At 32.3% G+C, this 23,297-nt stretch overlaps 1 protein-coding gene across 1 annotated transcript; it reads right to left on the bottom strand.

Moving 5' to 3' along the window:
• Window positions 1–1,821: 1,821 nt before the first annotated feature.
• Window positions 1,822–13,272, bottom strand: LOC124353213 (acylpyruvase FAHD1, mitochondrial-like). Its single transcript, XM_046803107.1, has 4 exons — window positions 12,580–13,272; window positions 7,129–7,225; window positions 2,747–2,890; window positions 1,822–2,373 (listed from the first exon to the last, which is right to left on the bottom strand). Exons 1-4 carry the CDS (start codon window positions 12,645–12,647, stop codon window positions 2,029–2,031), a joined length of 654 nt encoding a protein of 217 aa, XP_046659063.1. The 5' UTR covers window positions 12,648–13,272; the 3' UTR covers window positions 1,822–2,028.
• Between the last annotated feature and the right edge of the window lie 10,025 nt (window positions 13,273–23,297).

Below are 23,297 nucleotides of genomic sequence, written 5' to 3'. Positions count from 1 at the left end.
AATTCTTGGTGAAAGCATTTAAGATGTAATATGATATTTTTCAAAAAGAAGTGGACATATCAGGTAAATATTATTTCAGTATTTAAGACTTTTTTATAAGAAAATTTATACATAAAAGTCTGTAAAACTGGATTTGGTAATACGTGTCAGCTTAAAACTGTTTAAGTTCACTTTCTGTCTAAGGTATTTCCAGTACCACGGTTGAGTTTGCCTTTTTCCCTAAACAAGGTAATATGTACGTACCAGTGAAAACCTTTAGAAAAATTTGGACTCTTTCAATTCCTTTCTGTCTCAGACTTTTCAAGTTCCATAGTTATAGTTTGCTTTTTTGTGTCCTATGCAAAAATATATAACATAAAACAATAATTTCTGCGATAAAAAAGAATCTTCTTATAATATGAATGCTTTTAAGAGGAAGATTTTGCAACCGATAAATTTGTTGGAATATTTCCTTGCGAATCTTTTGTACAAAATTAGGCACAGTCCGAGTACATTTGCGTCTGCAAACCTATAAAAACTACATTATCCAGCAACACATGTGGATTGATTTTAAAGTGGCAGGCGTTTCCTCTGTTTAAAGGACTCTAACCTATAGATATGTGCACTCTCATATGTGTATATATTACACATATATTCGTAAATTAGGAAATAACATTTTACGGAGACTGTCTTCCAATTATTCTGAGCTATGTTCCAAATTTCAGTACACTACGTCTTCGCAAGATAACATTAAATTAACAATAACGTACAGGCGAGAAAGTGAGGTAATATAACTACCACACACGAGTTTAAGTGCTCCGGTCATTTTATTTGCCATCAGCAATTCCAGTCAAAAAAAAAAAACACAGTAAAATATGCCTTTTAATTTTTGCTGTGAAGTCGACACTGTAGATATTTGTTTAAATATTCGACCTTCGTTTAAAACCAACTACCCATCAAAGTAAAATCATAACAGGTTTTGACAAGTTACTTGAAAATACAAAAGATCCTTCATCATTTACACTGTTTACTATATGTAAACCGCTTACAAAAAGACACTGGGCGATTTCAGTTCACGCAGGGTGGGGTAAATACCACTCCGCCACTGTGATTCTGCTCTCTCCCAGTATCCCCACCACTGCTCGGCACTCGCCCGCTGTTCCATCCCCTGAACTGCCACTGTTACTTAGCTGCTAACCTCACACCAAATGCAAGCTCCCTGGATAAATCTATGGCTATAATAGTCTGTTCTATTAATATTTTACGCTTGTATATGCCTACACACAAAGATACAAGATAATTATACAATAGGTAAATAGTTACAGTTAAACATTAGGGCGCGAACGAGACACACCCACACAACTGATAAAACAGAGACGAGGAGATGCTTGTCCCACTCCCTACCACTGGAGGGAGCCCCTCCTGCGCGTGGCTGCTCAGAAATGTGCTTCTGCGCAGGTTTATTTGCGAGCGGTTTATCTACAATTGATTGGTTTATTCTGTGTTTTCTCATTGGCAATATAATTACACATAATACCAATTTACAAAGTAACTTTTTAAACATTCACGCAGACTGCTAATGAAACAATGTTTATTATTTTCAATATCGATGTATTTTTTAACATCATAGAAAGTTTTGTATTACAACTTCAAACTCTGTAGGCCAACTTATACGGCAATTGTCTTGTGATCATAAAGAAGAAATATGATTTCTTTAATGATAAGTTGCTGGTGGGAGATGCTTTGATAAATGCTTAATAAAAATATTAATTTATTGTTTTAAATACATTTTTAAATTTAGAGTCCTGAAGATCTCTTAAATTATCGAAATAAACCATCGTATTCAGACTGCAAACTAAAGCATTTACTATTGTATTTTAGATAACACTAGGCCAACAGAATTATATTTTCACCACATCGTAATAAGAAACACGATAAGATTATAAATTTATGAAACTAGTTTGTTTATATTCGAGTTAAAGATGTTTAAAACACATCGAAAATCATATAACTTTTCACAGAATATAGGTTTTAGATATTTTGTGATGTTCAGCTGGCGGCCGCGACAGAAAACTTGAAAGTGACAAGTTCCTCCAGTCCACCCTCCAGGACATCCCCGGGGTGTATCTGGCAGTTGCCGCGGGAGGATCCTGTCAGGATAAGGTCGTAGGGCTCCAAGGTCATGTACTGGGAGATATAGCTGATCAACTCCCCCACAGAGAATATCATGTCCGAGGTGTTGGCGTCAGTCTTCATCTCCCCATTTAGGCGACACCACAACCGCACGTTACTGGGGTCCGGGATCTTCTGCTTGGGGATGAAGCTGCCCACAGGGCATGCGGTGTCAAACCCTTTACAGAGGTCCCAGGGCAGACCTTTCTTTCTCGCTTCGTTCTGGAATCATTGTGAAATTTGTTACTGTATGATATTATTCATTAAAAACTTATAACTCTTGTTTAAGTTTTATGTAAGTATATATATATCTTGGAATTATTGAATCAAAATCTCAAAAACAAAATATAATAAATTGAAAAAAAAAAAAATTTAGATATAAGTATTTACTTAACTCCAAAATTAATTTGATTGTGCCTACATGGTATTAAATACAAGTTCTAGTACTGGGTAATAATGCAAGATAATAATTAAAAGCTCTGACGTGTATATTGGTGAATTTCGACAAGAGATCCATGACTATTATAACTATCCTTAATGGAAACAACGGTCATTCACATAAAGCATCCAAAAGGAGCAGAAGCTTCAATCTCACCATAAAGTTGGTCGCAGTGAGGTCTAGAGCAAGGCAGTATCCCGTAACATATTCTAGCCCTTCTGAAGGCTTTACGTTCTTGCAATTTTTCCCAATTACAACACCCAGCTCGACGTCTTCGTTTACTTCAAGCTCCTTAGGTATCTAAACAGTGAAAAGGATTGATAATGAAGTATTTTGTTTAATATTTTAAAACATCTAAAAATCTACATTTAAAAATACATTTAAAAATTTATAACCTAAAAATTACATTTAAAAATCTATAATCTAATGAGCAATAAATGAAGGTATGCTTGAAGTAATCAAGGAAACAAGATTCTCATGTTTTAATTTAGAAAGTGCTAAGTGATAATATTAAGAAGGTGTAGCATGTTTGAAATTTAGACTCAGATATATGGGCTGTTATATTATTGTGTAACAAGAAAGTTACCAATCGAGGTTGTATAACAGGAATCGGAAGTATTCAATAGTAACTCAGTGTGTTTTAGTGATCTAATTTGCGTCTTTGATTGTTCTCTCGCCAGTCCTCGAGCTGAAATACGATGTTTTTGTTAAGTCAAATTTCGGATAAACACATATTCTACGGATGCGTTCGAATACATTATTAAAAGATTTATTTTTCAATGTAATAAATTAGCAGAATTTAAATATTACTGAGATTTTACGTTTGAGCTAAAAATTTTCTTGTACTCAACATTAAAATAGATTGAAGTATAAGACATTTTTGTTGGATAACTATGCTAAAATACACAACGTAGCCATGTTGGGAAGGGTTCAGCTAAGAACAATGAACTGGACTGAGCTAAACTTAAAATTCATATGTTGTATTAACTTACATAGGTGGTACATAATTCATAATTCATAATCTCTTTATTGCGTGTTTGACAATATGTAACATTGTATTGCAATAGTCAAATGCATCATAAAATATATCCTAACTACACATTCACTCACGCAGTCATTAACAGTGTGTTTGTTGTGTGCGTGCGTGCGTGCGTGCGTGTGTGTGTGTGTTAAATATTCAACAAGTGTTTCTAAAATGTGGTTTGCAAACTTAGTACAAAATATTTCAATAAATAAAATTATGTAGGTAACCTGAACACTTACATTCAGAATATAATTAACTGCTGATGCATACTGAGAGTATCTTCTTCAGACTGACAGTGCAGCTAAATATTATTCTAAATTTTAAATATATTTATCATATTTTAGGATTATTACAATTTTGCAAGTGATAACTGCTATGGCAAATTGTTCAATGAGTTTTTACCGGACCTCTCTTAAGTACATTCCGCTGTTTAATTTAATTTTAAACTTTTCACTTGAATAGCCTTATAAAAGACCAACTTTTCTGTCTCATAAACTACCTTTTGCAATTTTTGTACATCTTACATACGTTTAGGTTTAGATATGCAAAGATTCCTAAAAAACTACCAGAATTCTAGGAAACACTTTATAAGAGCATTCTTACAATGAGAAATTAATCGTACTACTATTAATAATAACTCTCTTTTTGCATTTGGGATAATTTCTTGGGGGGCAGCTTTTAAATCAAATCTTGATCCTTTGTTTACGGTTCAGAAATCAATTTTGAAAGTAGCTTTTAAAAAATGTCATAGATTTTCAACATCCATTTTATTTCAAGAAACTAAAATTTTTACAATAAGACAACTTTTTATAAAATTTCTTTTAATACCCATGTATAAAAATGTATATGATTTATTTGAAAGAACTCAACACACCCATAACACACGTTATTCTAGATCAACAGGAATTCTACCACTGCAATTAACTAAATCTTATTCAAACACCAACTCATACTATCTAGCTCACGTGCTTTTTATTAATATAAGTAAACAGTTTCCTAATTTTAGTTTTTTCAATGAAATTTCTACAATTATCTTTAAAAGGAAAGTTAACTAGTGGATATTATCATTGTCTATTGAGGAGGCCGAGGCAGTGTTGTCTACGAACTACGGGCGGACAGTTTGACATGTGAACAGCCACCACTCCTATCCCATCATTACTACCCCATTATAATCTGCAGTGACCCTGCTTATTTACCCTTGTTGCTAATATGTGAATGTTTTTAAAATTAATAATATTCAATTCTTTAAAACAGGTACATATTAAAATTAAACAGTTTTTACCTTTTAATATATTCAATTCATATTCACGTATGTATGTGGTATATAATAGTGTATTATTTTGTATTATATATTATATTAATTTTGTTTATGTATATCCAGTTCGTTATTTCTTCAGGCGTGAGCAACTCGAGTCTGCGCACAGGCATCATAGCCCATGCAGGCTCATTTCCCGAGGACAATGTTTTCTACATGATGTTATTTTTATGATGTTTATTTTATGATGATTATTTCTTATGATATGTATTCTTTGTTCTCATTTCAAACTCCGTTCGGTAATGTAATACAAATTTTTTAGAAGTTAGTTGTACAGTTTGGATTGTAATATTGTACATATATTTGGGAAATAAATCAATCAATTCATTCATTCATTCAACTAATTATACATAATAAAATTGAATAGTTTAGGCGTTCTTGAGAAACCCTCAGACGTACGTCCATTATTATTAGGAATAGTTGTATTACTCTCATACCTAGATCATAAAATTGTTGTTCTGATTCAAATGTATACAATCATATCTATCAAACTGTTATTTGATGAAAATTAAATTAAAAATCGTCTATTATAACAAGTATTGGTTTTATTAATTGTTTCAGTATATATTAGGTCAAACTATTTTTTAAGGTATTAAAATTCATATTGACTTAATTCATACTTAATCAGATCTTAATCACATTTTCTATACATAATTTAACCTACTGGGTGACCAAAATATCCACGCCATTGGAGAAACATTTAGGTCAATAGGATACATTTTCTCTTGTATTTAATATTTACAGGGAGTATTTCTCAAACATGGGGTCATTGTAAAAATTGTATAAATTAAACCATCTTGCACTTTTGCAATATTCTATTGAGAAGAGTTACTAAAAATTTTAGCGCAAACCAAAGATTTGTTTATGAAGTCCTTCTGTTCTTAATTTTTAAGTTTAAATTAAAGAAGTAAAATAATGTATGTCCGATTTATGACAGAACTATTATTATAAAGTTCTTAGCAATGTAAGCACTTTTAAAACAAAATACAGGACTAGCTGTAATTATCAACTATAAATCCCAATGGATATACAGTCATTTATTAGTCATGCGACTGACGGTCGCCCACTGGCCACTGACAGCGATGGCAGCCTACCCCTCCAGAGAGCCCCACCACTTCCTTTTAGGTGGTGTGAGATTAGGTGCAATAAAACCCCGGCACAATTTTGTAGAGGCCGTGCGACTGTCGGGTATTTATTTCGGTGTTGTGAGATTAGGTACTATGACATTAGGTGCTATGAGAATCGACCTTATTAAACGGTTGAATTTTAGGTGATATGACACAAATACGTCTTTAGTTAATGTGACATTAGGTGCTGTGAAACCCCCACGTCCGTCAACGCCTAAACGAGCATGACCACTTAAAAGGTGCGTTTGCAAAAGCCGGTAACAACAAAAAAGCTAACAAAATGTTTGTTGCTCCCGCCTTGTGCAAGCAGACCTATAAGGTTTTCGTGCTCGCTAATGTGTTGACAGATTTCGTCTAAAAAAGTAAGGTTGGAATTTGTTTTAAAAATCTACAAATAGTAGGTGTCCTGCAAACATTTTATAACTATACGGTGTTTTTTTATTCGGCTTTAAATAATTTGAACAGGCACACAATTAAAGAAAATCACAAATTATAATTTGTTGGTATTTTTATTTCATATAACTTAAGTACAAAGTTCGATATCTGCAATTTGAAGAACACATTTTCATGTTTATATGTGAGAATTTATTCATTTACACAATCTGACAGAATAAATACATTGTATTTTCATTAACAATAAACAGATCTTTCACAGCTGTTACCCTTTTAAGTATGCTTTTCTCACAGGAAACTGCTTGAAAGTTGTTAATTAGCAAAAAACCTTTGGTAAGTTGGGTTATTTTAAAATTACGGAAGTTTCATTAATTATATGTAACAAATGTAAATTTACTAGCTCGTAGATGGCAGCTAACAGTTAGGTTAGGTGGTCTGGCTTGACGTAGATTACGTCTAACATTTATGACCACGCGTTCTTCCGGTACCCACCACCCTTTTGGCTACTAATGAATGAGAATATTGTAAAGTGTAACGTGCAAGTAATATAGTCGTTTAGGAACTTAAAAACGCTCCGCCAGATGTACCCAATGTTTAAAACATTTTCTTAAGTGAGACTTATTTTGTTAGATGTCATTCAACACACGTTGGTGATGATAATTTTTGAAAAAATGAATACCTGAATATTTTGTCCTTGAGTAATATAAGCAGTTGTAGGTTTCATAAAAATTACTGGTTTTGTTGGAAGTGGAATGTTTCTGTCAGCACATATAAGTCTGAAACAAATGTAAGGTTATGGAAGAACATGTACTGTAAGTTAAAAAAATCTTTATTACAAAGGGCAAACTATGTAGCCTACAATAACTACGTACTCGAGGCATCAAACTAGTAAGTATTAAAGATTAACATCATCAATCAAACTATACAGTTTAATCTGAAATAATAAGAATTAGAGTTTAGGACAAGAGATTCAATATATCAAGTAATTTCAGAATCGAGAGTTATATCTAGAAATTATTATAAACCTAAGTATAATAGTTCTTTCAGTACATTTACAAACATTGTCAAATCAAATCAAATCAAATCATTTCTTTATTGCTTTTAGACAATATATATCATTTTATAGCAGTCGTCATACATTCAAACAGCAAATACTCTACACACTCACACACAGTCAGACTTACATTTCACTCATTCACACTAATTCACACTATCTTTGGATCCAGATTTTAAATTTTGGTAATTTAAGATATTTTTAGATATCCCAAAATTGTAATTGGAAATTCATTCAAGTTTCATTCTGTTGTTTTAATCTCTATCTAAAGTATTATTTAAGTTTCATATTACTTTGTTTGATTGAGATTACAGTGGTAAAATGAGGCTTAATATTTATACACACAAATATATTAAAAAATCTTACATAAGAATACATTAGCAAGTTAGGTATTATGCTATTTACTTCATTAGTATTCTCGCTCTCTGGAGGCCAGTAACAATTTCCAAATTTCTGACAGACACATGAGCAGAAAACTTAGTAACCCTAAATAGCAAGGTGTATTCTAATGAGCTTAACAAGTATTGGAAGGTAATCGAATTAAGTAAATCAAACTTTGGTTGTCTTTAGCCGCAAAATCACTTCCAATCTGGTCCTTGTAAAGCCTTCTCCTCTCAGACCATTTACATTGGTTTGAGGGTTACTGGAACATAAATCACACACGGGCTTCATAATAACCGAACGATTACAGGTAAAGCAATAAAACTCGGTACATAATTACTGCACATATAAATCTACTTTTTGCAGGTACTAAAATGTTTCCGTCATGTCAGGGGGATTGCCCGCAAGGAGTCAGAAGGAAATCATAAATTAGAGCATATACAGTGTAGTAAATTACGCTTATCTAAAGTTTGAAACATTTACAATGTAGGTTCTAGATCGTTTAATATTCTTGTCTTGACTCACGTAGTGAAAGTTTAACGTAGTAAATTAATACTGGACTTCAGAAACAGTTTCAAGGTAGTTATTGAATCTTCACATCATCTAATGTAAGATGGTCTACAAGGAGTTCGGTAAAACATTTTACCGTAAGTACTGCCCAAGAAGGAAATCAATTTAAATGAACAATATTTGAAGTGAAGAGTCAATTATTAATAAACTTAAAAATTATTTCTTAAGTCGAGTATTCATTTACTAAGTTAAACGTTCACAACTTGAGCAAAGACAAGAATATTAGACCTCTTACTACAGGATCTACATTGTAAATGTTTCAAACTTCAAATCAGCGTAGTTTTTTAAAGAGTCAACCTTTTAAGGTCGGATTTGCGGCGTTATATTCTAAGAGGGTCAGTCAAATATAAACAGGACTTTTATTACTATACCCAACGTCCAGGTTGTAGCAGGTAGCCATGTTGCAGTAGTGGTAGGGGGCAGCCTGGGGGAGGGGGAAAGCTGCAACAATGCGTTCTCAGTGCTGTTTTGTTTGTCATTGTAGCCATGTCTGAACAAGAGGTTGTACCTGCAGTTGCGCAACGAATTATTATTAAGTTCTTGACAAACGAAGGTGTTAAACCAAGTGAAATTTTTGTTAGACTGACAACTCAGTTTGGGGATCACGTTCTCAAGTGTACGATTGGGTTAAAAAGTTCAAAGGCGGACGTGAAACAGTTGAAAATGAAAGTCACAATAGGCGTCCAAGGACCAGTTTGACTAATGAGAACATTTGTGCTGTTCGTGAACTTCTTGAAAATGATCGACGCTTAACGATAGATGAAATTGCCAGTGAAGTGGAAATTAGTCATGGTAGTGTGCATTCTGGGTTTTCGGAAAATTTGTGCAAGATGGGTCCCTCGGCTTCTGACTCTCGATCAAAAACAAACCCGGAGAGACATTTGCCAAAAGGCTTTTGAATCGGCTTGAGAGAGAGGGGAATGGTTTTTTTAAATCGCATAATAACCTGTGATGAAACGTGGGTCCATCACTACACTCCTGAATCCAAAATGGCGTCAATGGAGTGGCGAAGGAAAGACGAAACTCGCCCTGTGAAAGCCAAAACACGGTTGTCTGCTGGGAAAGTTCTTGCCACCATCTTTTTTGACTGCAAAGGCGTTTTTCTTATTGACTTTTTACACGAACGTCGTACTGTGAACGCTGCTTATTACTGTCAACTTCTTGAGCAAGCAAACACAGCCTTTCGGAACAAAAGGCGTAATCAGCCAATCAGAGATGTCTTTTTGCTTCATGACAATGCTAGGCCTCACACAGCTGCCTTGACCCAAGAGAAATTACGCCAAATTCATTGGGGAAACATTGGAACATCCTCCCTACAGCCCAGATTCGTCTCCATGTGACTTTCACCTCTTTGGTCCTCTCAAACAAGCACTTGGTGGAAACTGTTTTGAAAGCGATGAAGAAGTACAGGAATTTGTGTGCAATTGGTTCAAGACACAACCTCAAATCTTTTAAGAAGAAGGGATCCATAAGATATCCTCACGCTGGGAAAAGTGTGTGAGAGTTGAGGGAGACTATGTAGAAAAGCAGTAAACATGTAATCATTGTATTGTTTAGCTTTAATAAACGTATAAGTTAAAAGTCTTGTTTATATTTGACTGACCCTCGTACTAATAAAGGCCTTTAAAATGATCTACTACTCAACCTGTCCTCTAATTTAAGATTTTCTTCTGGCTCCTAGCGGCCATTCCTTTGACATGACAAAAAAGTGGTCACATTAAAGCATTTAAAACGGGACTAGGTGTGAGTGGAATTTCAGGAAAGGCATGGATGGTAGAGTCCCCTGTGACTGCATTTTTAATCGTTATTTCTTATCTATATTTTTGCTGATTGATAAAATAGAACCTTAAGTAACTGTCTCGCAAATAACGTACCCTCGGATTAGACTTCTGCGTCAACTTACATACGTACCCCTTCTATAATAAGGTATTAACAAGATGGTTCCATGGTCCACAAAAAAAGATTTCATGTCAGTAGTTCTTCACAATATCCAGGGCGTATCAATAAAATCTAGGCAAAAGATCTCCTCACTTCAGGGATTTGGCCCAAATTAGGACGGGCGATTTCTTTCTATAGAATACTTGGAGAGACTATATGCAAATAATCATCACACTATTGGCGGCTTAGTGAATAATGTCATATCATTGAATAACATTTCAATGATATGGAGCCAAAGAGGACCTATTTTAAAGGGTAGCTACAAATTTCACGAAGATGCTCCAACAAAGAATTGCGCTAAACGACCAATACTTAAAAGATATTACTAAAACCATTAATATTAAAATACTGTTCATTGGTCATGAATAACGTGATACAAGGTAATGGGTAATGGTAATACTATTTCTTGAGAACTAAACCTATTATAACAGACGAACATGTTTCGATTATTAAAAGGTTTAAATAATGAAATTCCACTAACAATCAGAAGTTTCTCTAAGATCGGTATCAAACTTAAGATTATAACGTAGTTTACCTTTGGAACTTACTAAGCCTTGAAAACTCAATAATCAAACTGCGGGAATAACAACTAACTACCAGGATATTAATAACAGCTTTGACTTTTTGAAAGTTTTGACGAGGGATTATACCGACCACACCAGTATGAAGAACACAAAAATATAAATTTATAGAAACAAACATTATACAACGAAAAAAAAAACTCTTTAATTACAAAATTAAAATTTACAACGGTTATCAATTTGTTAATGGTTTTCCTGTGACGCCCAGAATACAGCAATATCAAGAATGAGTGAGTGTAGTGGATTTCCGCCTTCAGCCGCAACTGCCGACCGCCACGCATATTTTAGATTTAGGCAATAAGTCATGATCTTGTAAAAAACGAATGGCCCCCTCTTTGCTCCTGGGTAAATCCATAATTCTCATAGTGTCACTTATCACTAATCTATTACACACACAGGAAAACACGAAAGTACAACAAAGCGACAGACCTGCCGAACGGGCGGCGAGACTCTGCAATCACGTTATCTACTAGACCGCTCGACTTTGACCTCTGTCTGAGGATGGGGAGGGGTTTGCGAAAAGACAATTCCTGTTTTATATTGACGAAAGATAGTTCTACGCTAATTTAGTAATCAGTAGAAGCAAAATGTCAAATAACGATTCATGTCTGGGTGTGGTTGGTATAATCCCAAAGTACCTTGTTTGTCTCCCCCAGGAATCAAGTAAATATGTATCGTTAAAACTTTGTTTTGTTTTCTAGTAGCTCGTAGATATTTTTACATAAAATCAATTAAGTTATTTTTGCTTATTTAAGATTTATATTACAATACCGGCTGTAGGATCAAAATATTAAGTTCAAATCAAGCATTGATTTAAAAGGTTATGTGTTAAAGCAATAGGTGTTAATAACATACTTCAGTTAAAAAATAGGGTCGAATATTATAATTAAACACTAAAATCATCTACGAATAAGTAAGTAATCATGTAAATTTAAATTTGGAACATAACTTATTTTGGGGCTGAATATTGTCCAAAATTTATTTTCAGAATTACTATGAAAAATTTAAACTTAATTGTATAGCCTACTTTGAGCGTAAACTATAAAAATTAAATACATTTCAATATTAAATTCCGATGAAGTCATTTAAGTGGTGGTTATAGTCATGAACCATATTATAAAAAAACTATAGTAATACTCGTATAGTCGTTAAGTTTAAAATATTCCTGCATTTATAGAATACAAATAACGACCACAAGTGGTTTAAGAATGTAGACTCACTAGCTAATAAATATTTATTAAATGTGAAATATTATTTAAGTACTTGTTCTTAATTCTCTGTTTGTTTACGTAACGAAATGTTATTTGTTCGAATGAATCTGTAATGTATTTAATAACAATCATTGAAGCAATTATTATCAAACTTCAAAGTTCCTGCATTTTAAAAATTAGAAATACTAACTGCGTATTATGAATCAAAACTCTACTCAAACTTTTGTATTCATGCATGATATTATATAAAAGTAATTTTGAAATGTTTTAGGTTATTCTACGTATGTCCTATATTTGACACAGTTATCAATACCACAATCATGGGTAAAATCTACTACATATAATGTATTCTCCACTGCAATTATAAATAATACGGTTACTGTAAAAGCACTCACTTGTAATTGAAACCAGCTCCGACTATCTTCTTTCCCAGCTTCCAAAATTCCACACTCGCGGATGACATTATTGTAACTGACAAAGTTTGACTACAACAACAACCACTTGAAACATATGGCTTCTATTTTATCAGCTGGTAGAGATACACAATGTTACGTACGTAATCTCTCCTCTGTTAAACTTCTATGAATAAATAGAATAGAGATAACCAGTGCTGTTTGTTAGACCTCGATAAATCAGTTATAATTATAGAAGAATTCAATTTTGAAAGCGTAAAAGAAGAAGGTAGAAAATCTAGATCCTCCCGAGACTGGAAACGCAAGGATTGCAGAAGTGAAGCATCTACGATCATAGATACGAATATAACCTAAGAATACCTCAAAAAAAGTTTTGTGCGACTTCAAAAAAGAAGTATTTGCAGAATTTTGTGTCCGCGATGAAATGGGGAGCTTGACCGATTCATTACAGTTTATATCTGATAAGATGGATCAGAGTAATGAATTCATTGGAAATGTACAGCAAGTAGAAAACCAGTCTCTTTGAAAAAGGAAAACAAAAAAATGCTTAACACGGAGAGATGAGCAACTCTGTAATCGAGCTGCGGGAGAGGGTCCAGACTCTGGGGCAGTACAGTCGGCGTAACAACATCGAGATCACCGGTGCACCAGTAACGACCCAAGAAGACGTGATGAGCTTGATGAAGGACGTGGGGAGGCGTTGGAAGTGGAGGTGTTGGACAACCACATTGAAGCAGCCCACAGAGTTCCATCCTACAACAGTAAACGCGAGCCATCACTAGTAGTGCAGTTCCAGAGCAGGAAGCTGAAGGACGCGTGGATCAGCTAGTACTGTGAAAAGAAGACCATCACAGCGGCTCAGTTAAACCTTGTTTCTCTGGTTAGGGCAAATTTTCAGGATGAGAGTGACAGATGGAACTAGGACACGATGCAAGGAGAATGAGGAAAACGCCGGTTGCTTGGGAACTGTGGGCGAGTAGAAGGAGATTTATAAGGAGAAGAGGAAATTGCGACGTATCAGCAGAAAGAAAATGAATTTTGTAGAGCCAGTGGGAGGGGACACTATGATAAGAAAGATGATAAAGTAGGAACAAAGAAACGTCGGTAGTAACGGAAATAAGTGGAAGTCATGGTGAAAAACGCTAAAGGGGAATCAGAGCTTAGGAAAATTATTATTATGAGTTTAAATAGAGTGTTGGAGTAATCAAGGACAGAAACGATTAAGGGTGGTTACAAGGTAATCAGCGATGAAATATATAAAATGAATAAGTTATGATTATCATTAATTATTAAAATTGTCCATCATTACCTTTTTTTATCTTTTAGCGGTCATTATCGTCTAGCTGCACATGTTGTATCTATTCTTTATTTTACAGCATTCGCTCAATAGTATTCGTTAACAATCAGGTTTTACAAACTAGTCTCCTGTTGTGTCCAAATGTACCACTGTCATTATTTGTAACCACAAATCTAACTAAACATAAATGCAGTAAATATTTTAAATTTTTCTTATCCAAAAAATTGGTTTAACCTCCAGAATTGTGGTACTTGCGGTATATTATACATTGGTTACTTCCAGTTTAGCATTTATGGATGATTAAAAACACATGATTCAATGCATCTTAGTTTCAAGGTCAAGAATAAAAAAGTATGTGAGCCTAAAGATCTATATTAATCAAATACTGTATTCACTATTTCAAATTTTTGCACCCGACTTTCGATTTGTGGAATACATTTAAATATTACAATTACCGATTTTCTTTCACCCATAACCACTCTTACTGCATTGCAAAGTTTCTACGCAGTACTATGTATATCAAGTGGGAGATCCGGGTTCGAGTCCCGGCGAAGCAAGTACTTTTTGTGATTCGATTTTTATTGAAAATTTAAATAAGGCTATTGCCATTTATAAAAATTTTACTAATATATATATATATATATATATATATATATATATATATATATATACATCTTTTTTAGGTATGGGTCATTCTCGTTTCAATATTCCTGTATATTTGAAACTACTTTCTTTTTCATAGTTCAGTTTATCTAGTTACCATGAGCAAGACTATTGTATGTTCACATGTGGGTCTACAATGTCTACATTAGTCAAAAACTACTTGTTTCCTGTTTTGATTTTCCACTTCTGGTTTAAGGAACAAAGTGAAAATTCCAATTGACGGTATTGCCTTATAATAAATATATCAATTGTGATACAGAATGTTACGATATTTATTTATTCCAGTTTAGCAGCTTCAATATTAAAATTAAACTTCCGGTGACATCGTACACTTCCTCTTGGTGTCCCCTCTACCTGAGTATAAAATTGTTATTCCTGTTTGTCTCTCCCACATCCGGTGTAAAATTCTCAATTTCCGGAGAGATCGCCATCCCATGTATACATTGAGTCTAACGGATAATTTCGTTTATTTTTTAAATCTTTGTCGTAACACCGGTTATTCTAGGACTAGTATTCTAGGGTATGAAAAATACACTCTGGAATCATTAATTAAGTTGATATTTGAGCTCTGTTGAAGAATATAAACCTATATTGATAAGGTTGTATTAGTCAAAAGATTGTGTTTTCCTCACTCCCCCCCACTTCAAATGTGATCATTAAATTTTAAAAATCTGGTGGTATTTTAATCATAACTATCTTAGTTTTTAAATTTCCGTTCAGAACAGGTTTTCAGGTATTGTTCACTTCAGTTTTATTATTATTATTGTATATATTATTTGGAGCACACTAATGGATTCATAGTTCTGTTGGTACTGATGTTGTGGTTAAGAATATAGTATAACATATAGGTATAACATCCTACATTGACAATAAAGCTAGTTAGGCTGTCTTAGTTCTGATGTAAGGATAGTAGTTTATTTACAATAACACAACATTTTCTAGCAAGATAAAACTGAATTTTCAAGATATTGGGTTTCTGCCAGTTTGGTATTCCTGTGTATTTAAAACATGTCCTTAGTACTAGGTACACATTGTGTGCTCTCTGAAAAGCCTATATTGGCTAATCCGTAGTTATTTCCTGTTTGAATCCTCCAGTTGTTGCGTAAAGGGTGACAGGTGGCTAGTATTAATTCTTAATACCAGTATTACGATGTAGAGATTGAGTACCGTACCCGACTTCAAATCTCAAAGTAATTTAATTCAATAATTATCCTAGTGAAAGGAAAAAGGCCCCCCCCCCATGGTGTACTTTTCCAGCACCCATGTAATAGATTCACTAACGCTTAGCATAGTGATTTTCCGATGTACAATTTTACAAAGTCTATCCAAATACCGGTCTTCAAAATGTTTTATTTTTTATATTTCCAAGACTATTATTTAACTAACATTCGAACAGTTAGAAATTATTCGAATGCATTCCTTCTGGTGATCTGGGATGTTTCGACCCCCCCCCCATTGTGTCATCGAAACAAATTTTTGAGAATCTAAAACCTTTTTGCTAATCTAAAAGTAAAAGGCTTGGTTCCAGATTAAAGTTCAGCATTACAGACCTTTAATAAGGATTGCTTCACGGAGTATGTATGTATGAATACATATAAATGTGTCGATCAATGTATAATCAAGGATTGAAAAGATAATATTATACCTATAATTTTTCATCATTACATCGCACAATATACTATTTTGGAAATATTATGATTAGTATATTGTATAATATTAAAACAATTATTACATGCATTTTAATGCAACGATACAAATTTTATATGAATTATATTCAGTCATAGATAAAATCACATTGGTTATTAATGTAATAAGTGTGTGTTTTTTATCTTGTCAAAACTAATATAATATTCACTTAAAAATGTAAGTATATTACATTCTGTATTTTTAGCATGTTAACAGAATGTGTTCTACATTTCAATTGTGCTCAGTACTCATCTTTATTTTTGTACCTATATCAATTAATTAATAAGTAAATAAAGTGAAACTGAAATAGAGTGTTTGGATTGTGATAGCTTAATTAAATTACCTTCAATTATTAATTAAAGGGAATAAGCGTAAAGAAAGTCCGCTTTCAGACTGAAGTAGGTGTGGTGTTAAAGACGAGCAATCGTTGGTTTAGATATTAACACGGCAGCGAGCGAGACTTCAATTTGGCTGAGAGCGAATGCTTTTGACACCGATATCGCGAGAGTCTTTTACTCCGAGAATATTACACTCTCTTGGTTAGAGTTTTAAATTAGAGATTCGTTTATTTGCAACAGGAAATATTTTAAAATGTAAAGTGTCTGTATATATTACAACAAATAATTATGATAACAAATATTGTATGACTATATTCTTTATATGTATATTAATTACAGATAATGATGATGATAACAAATAGTCTATGACTTTATTCTATATATGCATATTAATTAAAGACAATAATGATGATACAAATATTTTACGACTACGTTCTATAGTATTTCTTTAGAAATAGAAATAAATTTACCTGTTAAATAAATATCAATAGATTGTAAATTATTTCAAGTTGTTTCAAGAGTTATTTCAGTTGATGGCAGATTAAATAAAGTATCTGAGAGCGAAAAAGATTGATCTGAGAAAAATATATTAATTTTAAATTAACTAGCAGTCCCGTGGCTTCGCACGCAATTTCGTAGGTTTTGCACCTCTATGATGGTTTTGCCTCTTTCCCGATCAATAAAATATATATGTAGATAATATAAGATAACTAATGTAGGTTTCAAAGCAGTCTTTAAATTTAAAGTATAGGTTAATCTATATTTCCAGCTTAGACTTATGCACGGTTCAATCTCTATGTTACCTTATTTGAACATACAGGAATATGATTTTTTCGCCAGAAAAAGGCCAACACTCAGTCTATAATTAGTTTTTTTAAATAATCTAATAGTATCATAAACTCGACATCTAAGTTAATAAGTAAAAGCGTGAAAAGTTTCTCTATGTTACTGTGGTGGTTTTGGTATTGAATACGTATAAAATACGAGAAAATGTTGGTCTTTGTATTAAAATAGAAGTGGGACTCCAATTTGGCTGAGAGCAAATCTTTTTGATGCCAGCCACGCGATTTTTTCACTTCGAGAACATAGCGCTCTCTAACTAATGTGTTAAACACTACGAGTTTAACCTTCTATAGATAAGGGTCATCATAGAAAGAAGAAATATATATATTGTATACACATAGATAATAATTGTATGAAAGATAAATTGAGTCATTTCTTTAAAAATAATATTTACTTACAATGGAGATATGTCTGAACACTTCGTTACACATATAAAGTAAGAGGAATGTAATTGAGATCATTCTCATTTAGAAATAAAATGCAGCTTAAGCGACTCAAACACAAAGTTTCTTGCTATTTGTATGGATTTTAAGTTATTCTTATATGCCATTCCTTACTTTTTTTATATAAATATTGTTTCTTCCTTTTGATGGTAAGAATACCCTCAAAAATACAATTCTTTAAAATGCTGCTAAATATTATACTTCGTAGAATTTCACATGGAGAATTTTGGCTAATATTGATATCTTGAAAAATATTGAGCTTGTTGAGACAATTACATTTTTCTACTTAACATTTCCAATCAGTTATAGCTATTCATAATTTACGTAGATTTATTTATCACACGTAATAAAATGATTAAGGTGTACTTCCCAGATAGTACACATTATTTGGAACCTCTATGTATTTCTTTTGTATCAAGAATACGTGGTAGATTTTTAGATTAAGGTATATTTTAAGGAATAAATGTATAAAAATTTAACCATTAAATGCAAATTAAAATAAATTTCTTGGAAGGTTTACGAGCGATGATTACCAAAATATTGTTTTGGTATTCACAATAAAGCATTTTTCACAGTGGTCATCTCAATATCGAAGAAGTATTTGATTCAAAATCTTACAGCATATTCTATTATAGAAAATAGACACATGTTGGTAATAATTTAACATATAACCGTTGGCTTGGTAAATTTCATCAGGTAGTGCGTCTTAATATGTTATTATCTCATGATACAATTATTGTGTTAGCGGATTTTGTGTATATCGAATTAATGTAATTCAATGTTAAAACTATGAGGTAAACCTGACATTAACGCATCAAGATGACAGTTAAAGCAAGATGTTGAAGTTGAAATGGAGCCAATCGATCAACATCCTGTCGTTAGAATGGTTTAACTCCAGCTATTCCGATGTTGGTGTATTAATAAGAATAATATATCAAACATATATCCTAGTATAATATCCTATTATAAATGAGTGTTTGGAAAGCTAAAAATTTCAAGGATGGCATTCAACAAGTTAACACTATTACTGTGCCAATATTCTTGTTACTTATAGTTTTATCTTATATTTGATTTGTTCAATAATATTTTTTTATAATTTCAATAATAAAGTTCCTTGGTATTTATTAGTTTTTGTTTTATGTTTATCAATGTAATTAAAATCAAGGCATAATATAATTTAAAAGCTCAAAATCTACTTGAATTTAATATTTTTAAGATTAAAGATTAAGTTTTATTCAACAGTTGGATCTAAACAATACTTTTTAATCAGTTCAAATTTAATACAGAATATTCCTATGTAAGTTGAAATGTATAAAGGAATTAAAAGATTTATATAACACTATCTATATGTACCAGACTTTGGAGTGAAATGCAGCTAACCTAGAAAAATAAAATAAAAATAAAAAGTAATGTAACTCAAATATGTTTCAAGTATCATTTGATATCTAGAATTTCCTACTGAAAATAAAAATGAATTAATTCAGTAGTTGAATAAAGGACATATCAGTAGACGACTCAATGTCAGTTCTGATATTGAAATGGGCTGAGGAACCTTTCAATTTGGCTGAGGTGGAACTTTTGACGCCTTCCTTCCTGAGGAGTCTCTTTCAGTTTGGAATATTACATTCTGTTCATTTAAATTCAAATATAACTCACCGGAAGGTAAAATTCACGTTACTAAGAATTGAAGCACATTATCATAATTTCTATAATTTATTTTCATAATAGTGTCACGGGATTTATTTTTAAATTTAATATATTGTATTTAAGTATTGTGTAAGTGGTGTGTTTGTGTACGAATCAAATGTTTCAATTTGTTTTTCGTCCATTTCCACTTATTCATTGGTATATTTTTTATTTTTATTAAATATGTTTGATTTTTCACAGCCTCTTTGCCCTTTAGGCTGCAAGAGAACCACCTAATGTTAGAACCCTCTTATCGTACAGTGACCCTCTTATATTATAGTGCTGGTACATTACTACAAGCGTGGAATTTGGTTGTATGGTAAATGCGGTTTCAATAATATTAATCAATGTTATTTTGACAGATTCTTAATTCCTTTAAAGTATAACTCAACTCTTTCTGACCCAAAGCTTTATACATATACCAACTGTAACTGATCACCTAACATGTAATAATTGCGCAATGGATTATGTTGGGTTCACTGGATAATCATCGTTGTTCTTCTAAAAAACAGAATGAAAAATTGGTTTCTTAACACTCATTAGGCCATGAACAAAGTTTTTAACAATGTTATTCACTGAAAGGTATTTGAAAAGTACCTTAATATGGAAACATAATTTATTTAGAACATTTACAGGCTCATCAGTTAATATTAAAATCAAAAGTACCCTTTTGTCTGAATAAAAGATCATTTGATAAATTATATTCATTATGTATTAATATTTTTCTAAATTCTATTTACATAATTTAAAAATCTATCTCTGTTAATGATAGCTATTTGCCTTAGTTGTTCATCACATGTTAATACATTAATTTATGTTGTTTATTTATGTAAATTTCTATTTATGTTATTTTGTTTGTTTGCTGTATTATTTTATTATTGTTTATAAATCCTTTTTGAAGACGGTAGATGACGAAATATTATAGGACATTTAATTTGTGCTAACAAGTCTACTTAATGTTTATATTTGAGCATTAATCCAATTATAAAACCCAAATGAATATTAGTTGTAATATTTATATATATATATATATATATATATATATATATATATATATTCCTCTTTTTAACTCTACAAATGTTTTTGAAGACTATATTCAGCTTATAATTGTGTTTAAATTTTAAAATTATTTATACTGTTTCAAATGAAAAGTTCAGACGTAAAGGTGGAGTTTTGGATGTAAAAGGCCTTGTGTAACAAATTAAAAATTATTCAACAACTTTACGATTCTCAAAAAGGTGTTCCATGTACAACAGCTCCTTCTTCAAAGAAATGTTTAAGTTATGGTTTAACAATAATAATATCACTAAATATTCGTAAAATACAGATATTTATGTTTAATTTATTTTGTGCTGTTTACATTATGAACTTGACACAAATTAAAGTGAACTAAGCGCCTTAAGTCGCAAGGAAGAGGGGTTGGAGTTGGCGGATTACGAGAGCTGGTGGTAAACAGCTTTGATCGCTTTTAGCTAATGTTTGCTATTATTTTAAATAATAGTTTAAAGCCATAGGAATATATTTTTACCATTGAATAAATATACGTAGTAGAGGAAAATTAAGGGAAGTAATTTAAATCTTAGTAGACTTACTAGATAAGTAAAAGAGTCAACTCTTATTGTTACTGACGGAAAATTCAGAAACATAATCTTTAAAAATTATTGGCAAATAAAATTTAAATATTTTTTTTACAGTTGTCTTTATAATCTGTCAGTAAAATATTTTAAAGTTATTTACAAGGCTGTTTAAATGTTATATTTCTGTAAATTTCAAAAGGAAAATACTTTGTTGTTATAATTTCTTTGATTGAGACCATTGTGCAACCATTTGGAAATCAGTTAGTTTTTCCAGAGAGTAAAATTAAAATTGAAGGAAAAGTAAGTATGATTAGGACAGGAAAATTTGGATCTACTGCGTCTTAACTCTCAAATGTCAACATAACAGATTACCTTGAGGTACGTGTTCAACCTAGGAGATGAAAGTTCCACCGCAGCAGGTATAAGAAAAGGGCCTGTAAAGATTTTTCCATCTAGTCAATCCCTTTGCATAAGTCTCCTTGGACTCCTTGCAGAAGCTACATACGTCCGACTCAGAGATATAGAACTTAAAATTGTGGCAGCTAAACAGTCAACAGTTTGGAAAATAATCTAATGATTAGTCTTCCGAGTTCAAGAATAGCTTCGCAGTTTATCGATACAGAATCTCGTACAACTTATGAATGTCTCAGATCTGAAAGAATTTTATTTCCAAGAAAATTCACTTCAGCCAACAGAATACGACTTTATAGTAATATTTATTATGATTCATCCACTATCTAGCCTAGAATTGAAAAGAAGTCCTTAATATTGCGAGAGTCCAAACTTTCATGCCTGAGCATTAAGAAATAGGACAGTAACGTATTTGTAGTGTATATTCGAGCCTATACTTATAAATATAACAACAGCATAACTCTCTGACGGCCAAATCCAAGAGTACTGTACAGTAAACTGCCCAGCAGAGACACAATATCGACTGCGGCTGGTATAACGGCTGAGGTCTGAGACAATAAATCTCAGAGAATCATAAAACATACAGTAAAATATCAATCGTTCTTTATTGCATGGCATATAGTTTCGTATAATAACCTTCTATTAGATTTGACATACATTTCTACAATATTTGCAGGAAAAATTCCTACACTTAGATATTCTAAATCTCTCTCCTCTATCCATCAAATAAAAATAAATGTTTAAAATTTAATTGGTTGGTTAATTATAGGGGAAAATCTTGTCCTGTATTAGATTTCTTCCCACATATAAGATATTTGACCTGTAAAAAACCCTAAAACTAAAAACGTCTATATAGGACGATTTAATTTTTGACTCCGAAATAAGGCTAGGTTATTGTAAAAGTTTAAGCTATTACTGCTGTTCTAAATATCCTTGACAACTTACATAGATGATATCAAATATTTACCTGAGATACATGAGGAATTCTTTGGACCTGGAAAAACCTATTAAAATCTTTCATTTTTAAATTTATAAGTTTGTATTTAAAGCAATACTAAATTTAAAATGTTTTCAAAGTCACAAGATTTAAACTATAATGTTAGTGAGATAACGCTATTTCGAGTCGGTTAACCAAGACGCTCTACAGTATATTGATATTGAGCTGCTATTGCCTAAAATAATACATCATAAGCAACAGCAGTACGCGTTATTAATGTCTATATTGACATCAGGAGTCTGTCGTGGTTTATACTATATTAATAAGAGAATAATGGCTTCCTTCCACATACTGCTCTACTCCTCTCTATCTCTCTACAAGGAAGGTAAATTCAATTTTTGTGTATTGATTGTAACAACCGAATTTCATTGCCAGGTTTATTATAATGTTTGTATAATAGTTGAACTCTGCAGTTAATTGTCCGGCAACCGCAGCAACACGCCACCGCGCCGACCCAGCCTAGAAACATACAACGTCAAGCAGCCGCCACTGCATTGACGTCCGAGACAATTTTGTTCTAAACATAAGTTTTTATTTGTTCTAAATATGAAAAATAAATAAAAATCGATAAATATGGTCTGAAAACATAACTTTTATTTAATACACATTACCCTTGTGGAACGCAAAATTAATGAGAAGCTATATTTCCATGAGGCAGTGGTTCTTAGGTACATATTTGCTATTTATGTGATTATTAGTTACTGTTACATGTGTGAGCAAAGCTTTTGAGTAAATTGATTGCAAGTGTAGCTGTAGGTA

The sequence above is a fragment of the Homalodisca vitripennis genome, chromosome 1, assembly GCF_021130785.1.
Source record: "Homalodisca vitripennis isolate AUS2020 chromosome 1, UT_GWSS_2.1, whole genome shotgun sequence".
In the NCBI taxonomy this organism is placed as follows: Eukaryota; Metazoa; Arthropoda; class Insecta; order Hemiptera; family Cicadellidae; genus Homalodisca; species Homalodisca vitripennis.
Note: the sequence above shows the minus strand (reverse complement) of the source record. Positions and strands in the feature narration are given on the sequence as shown.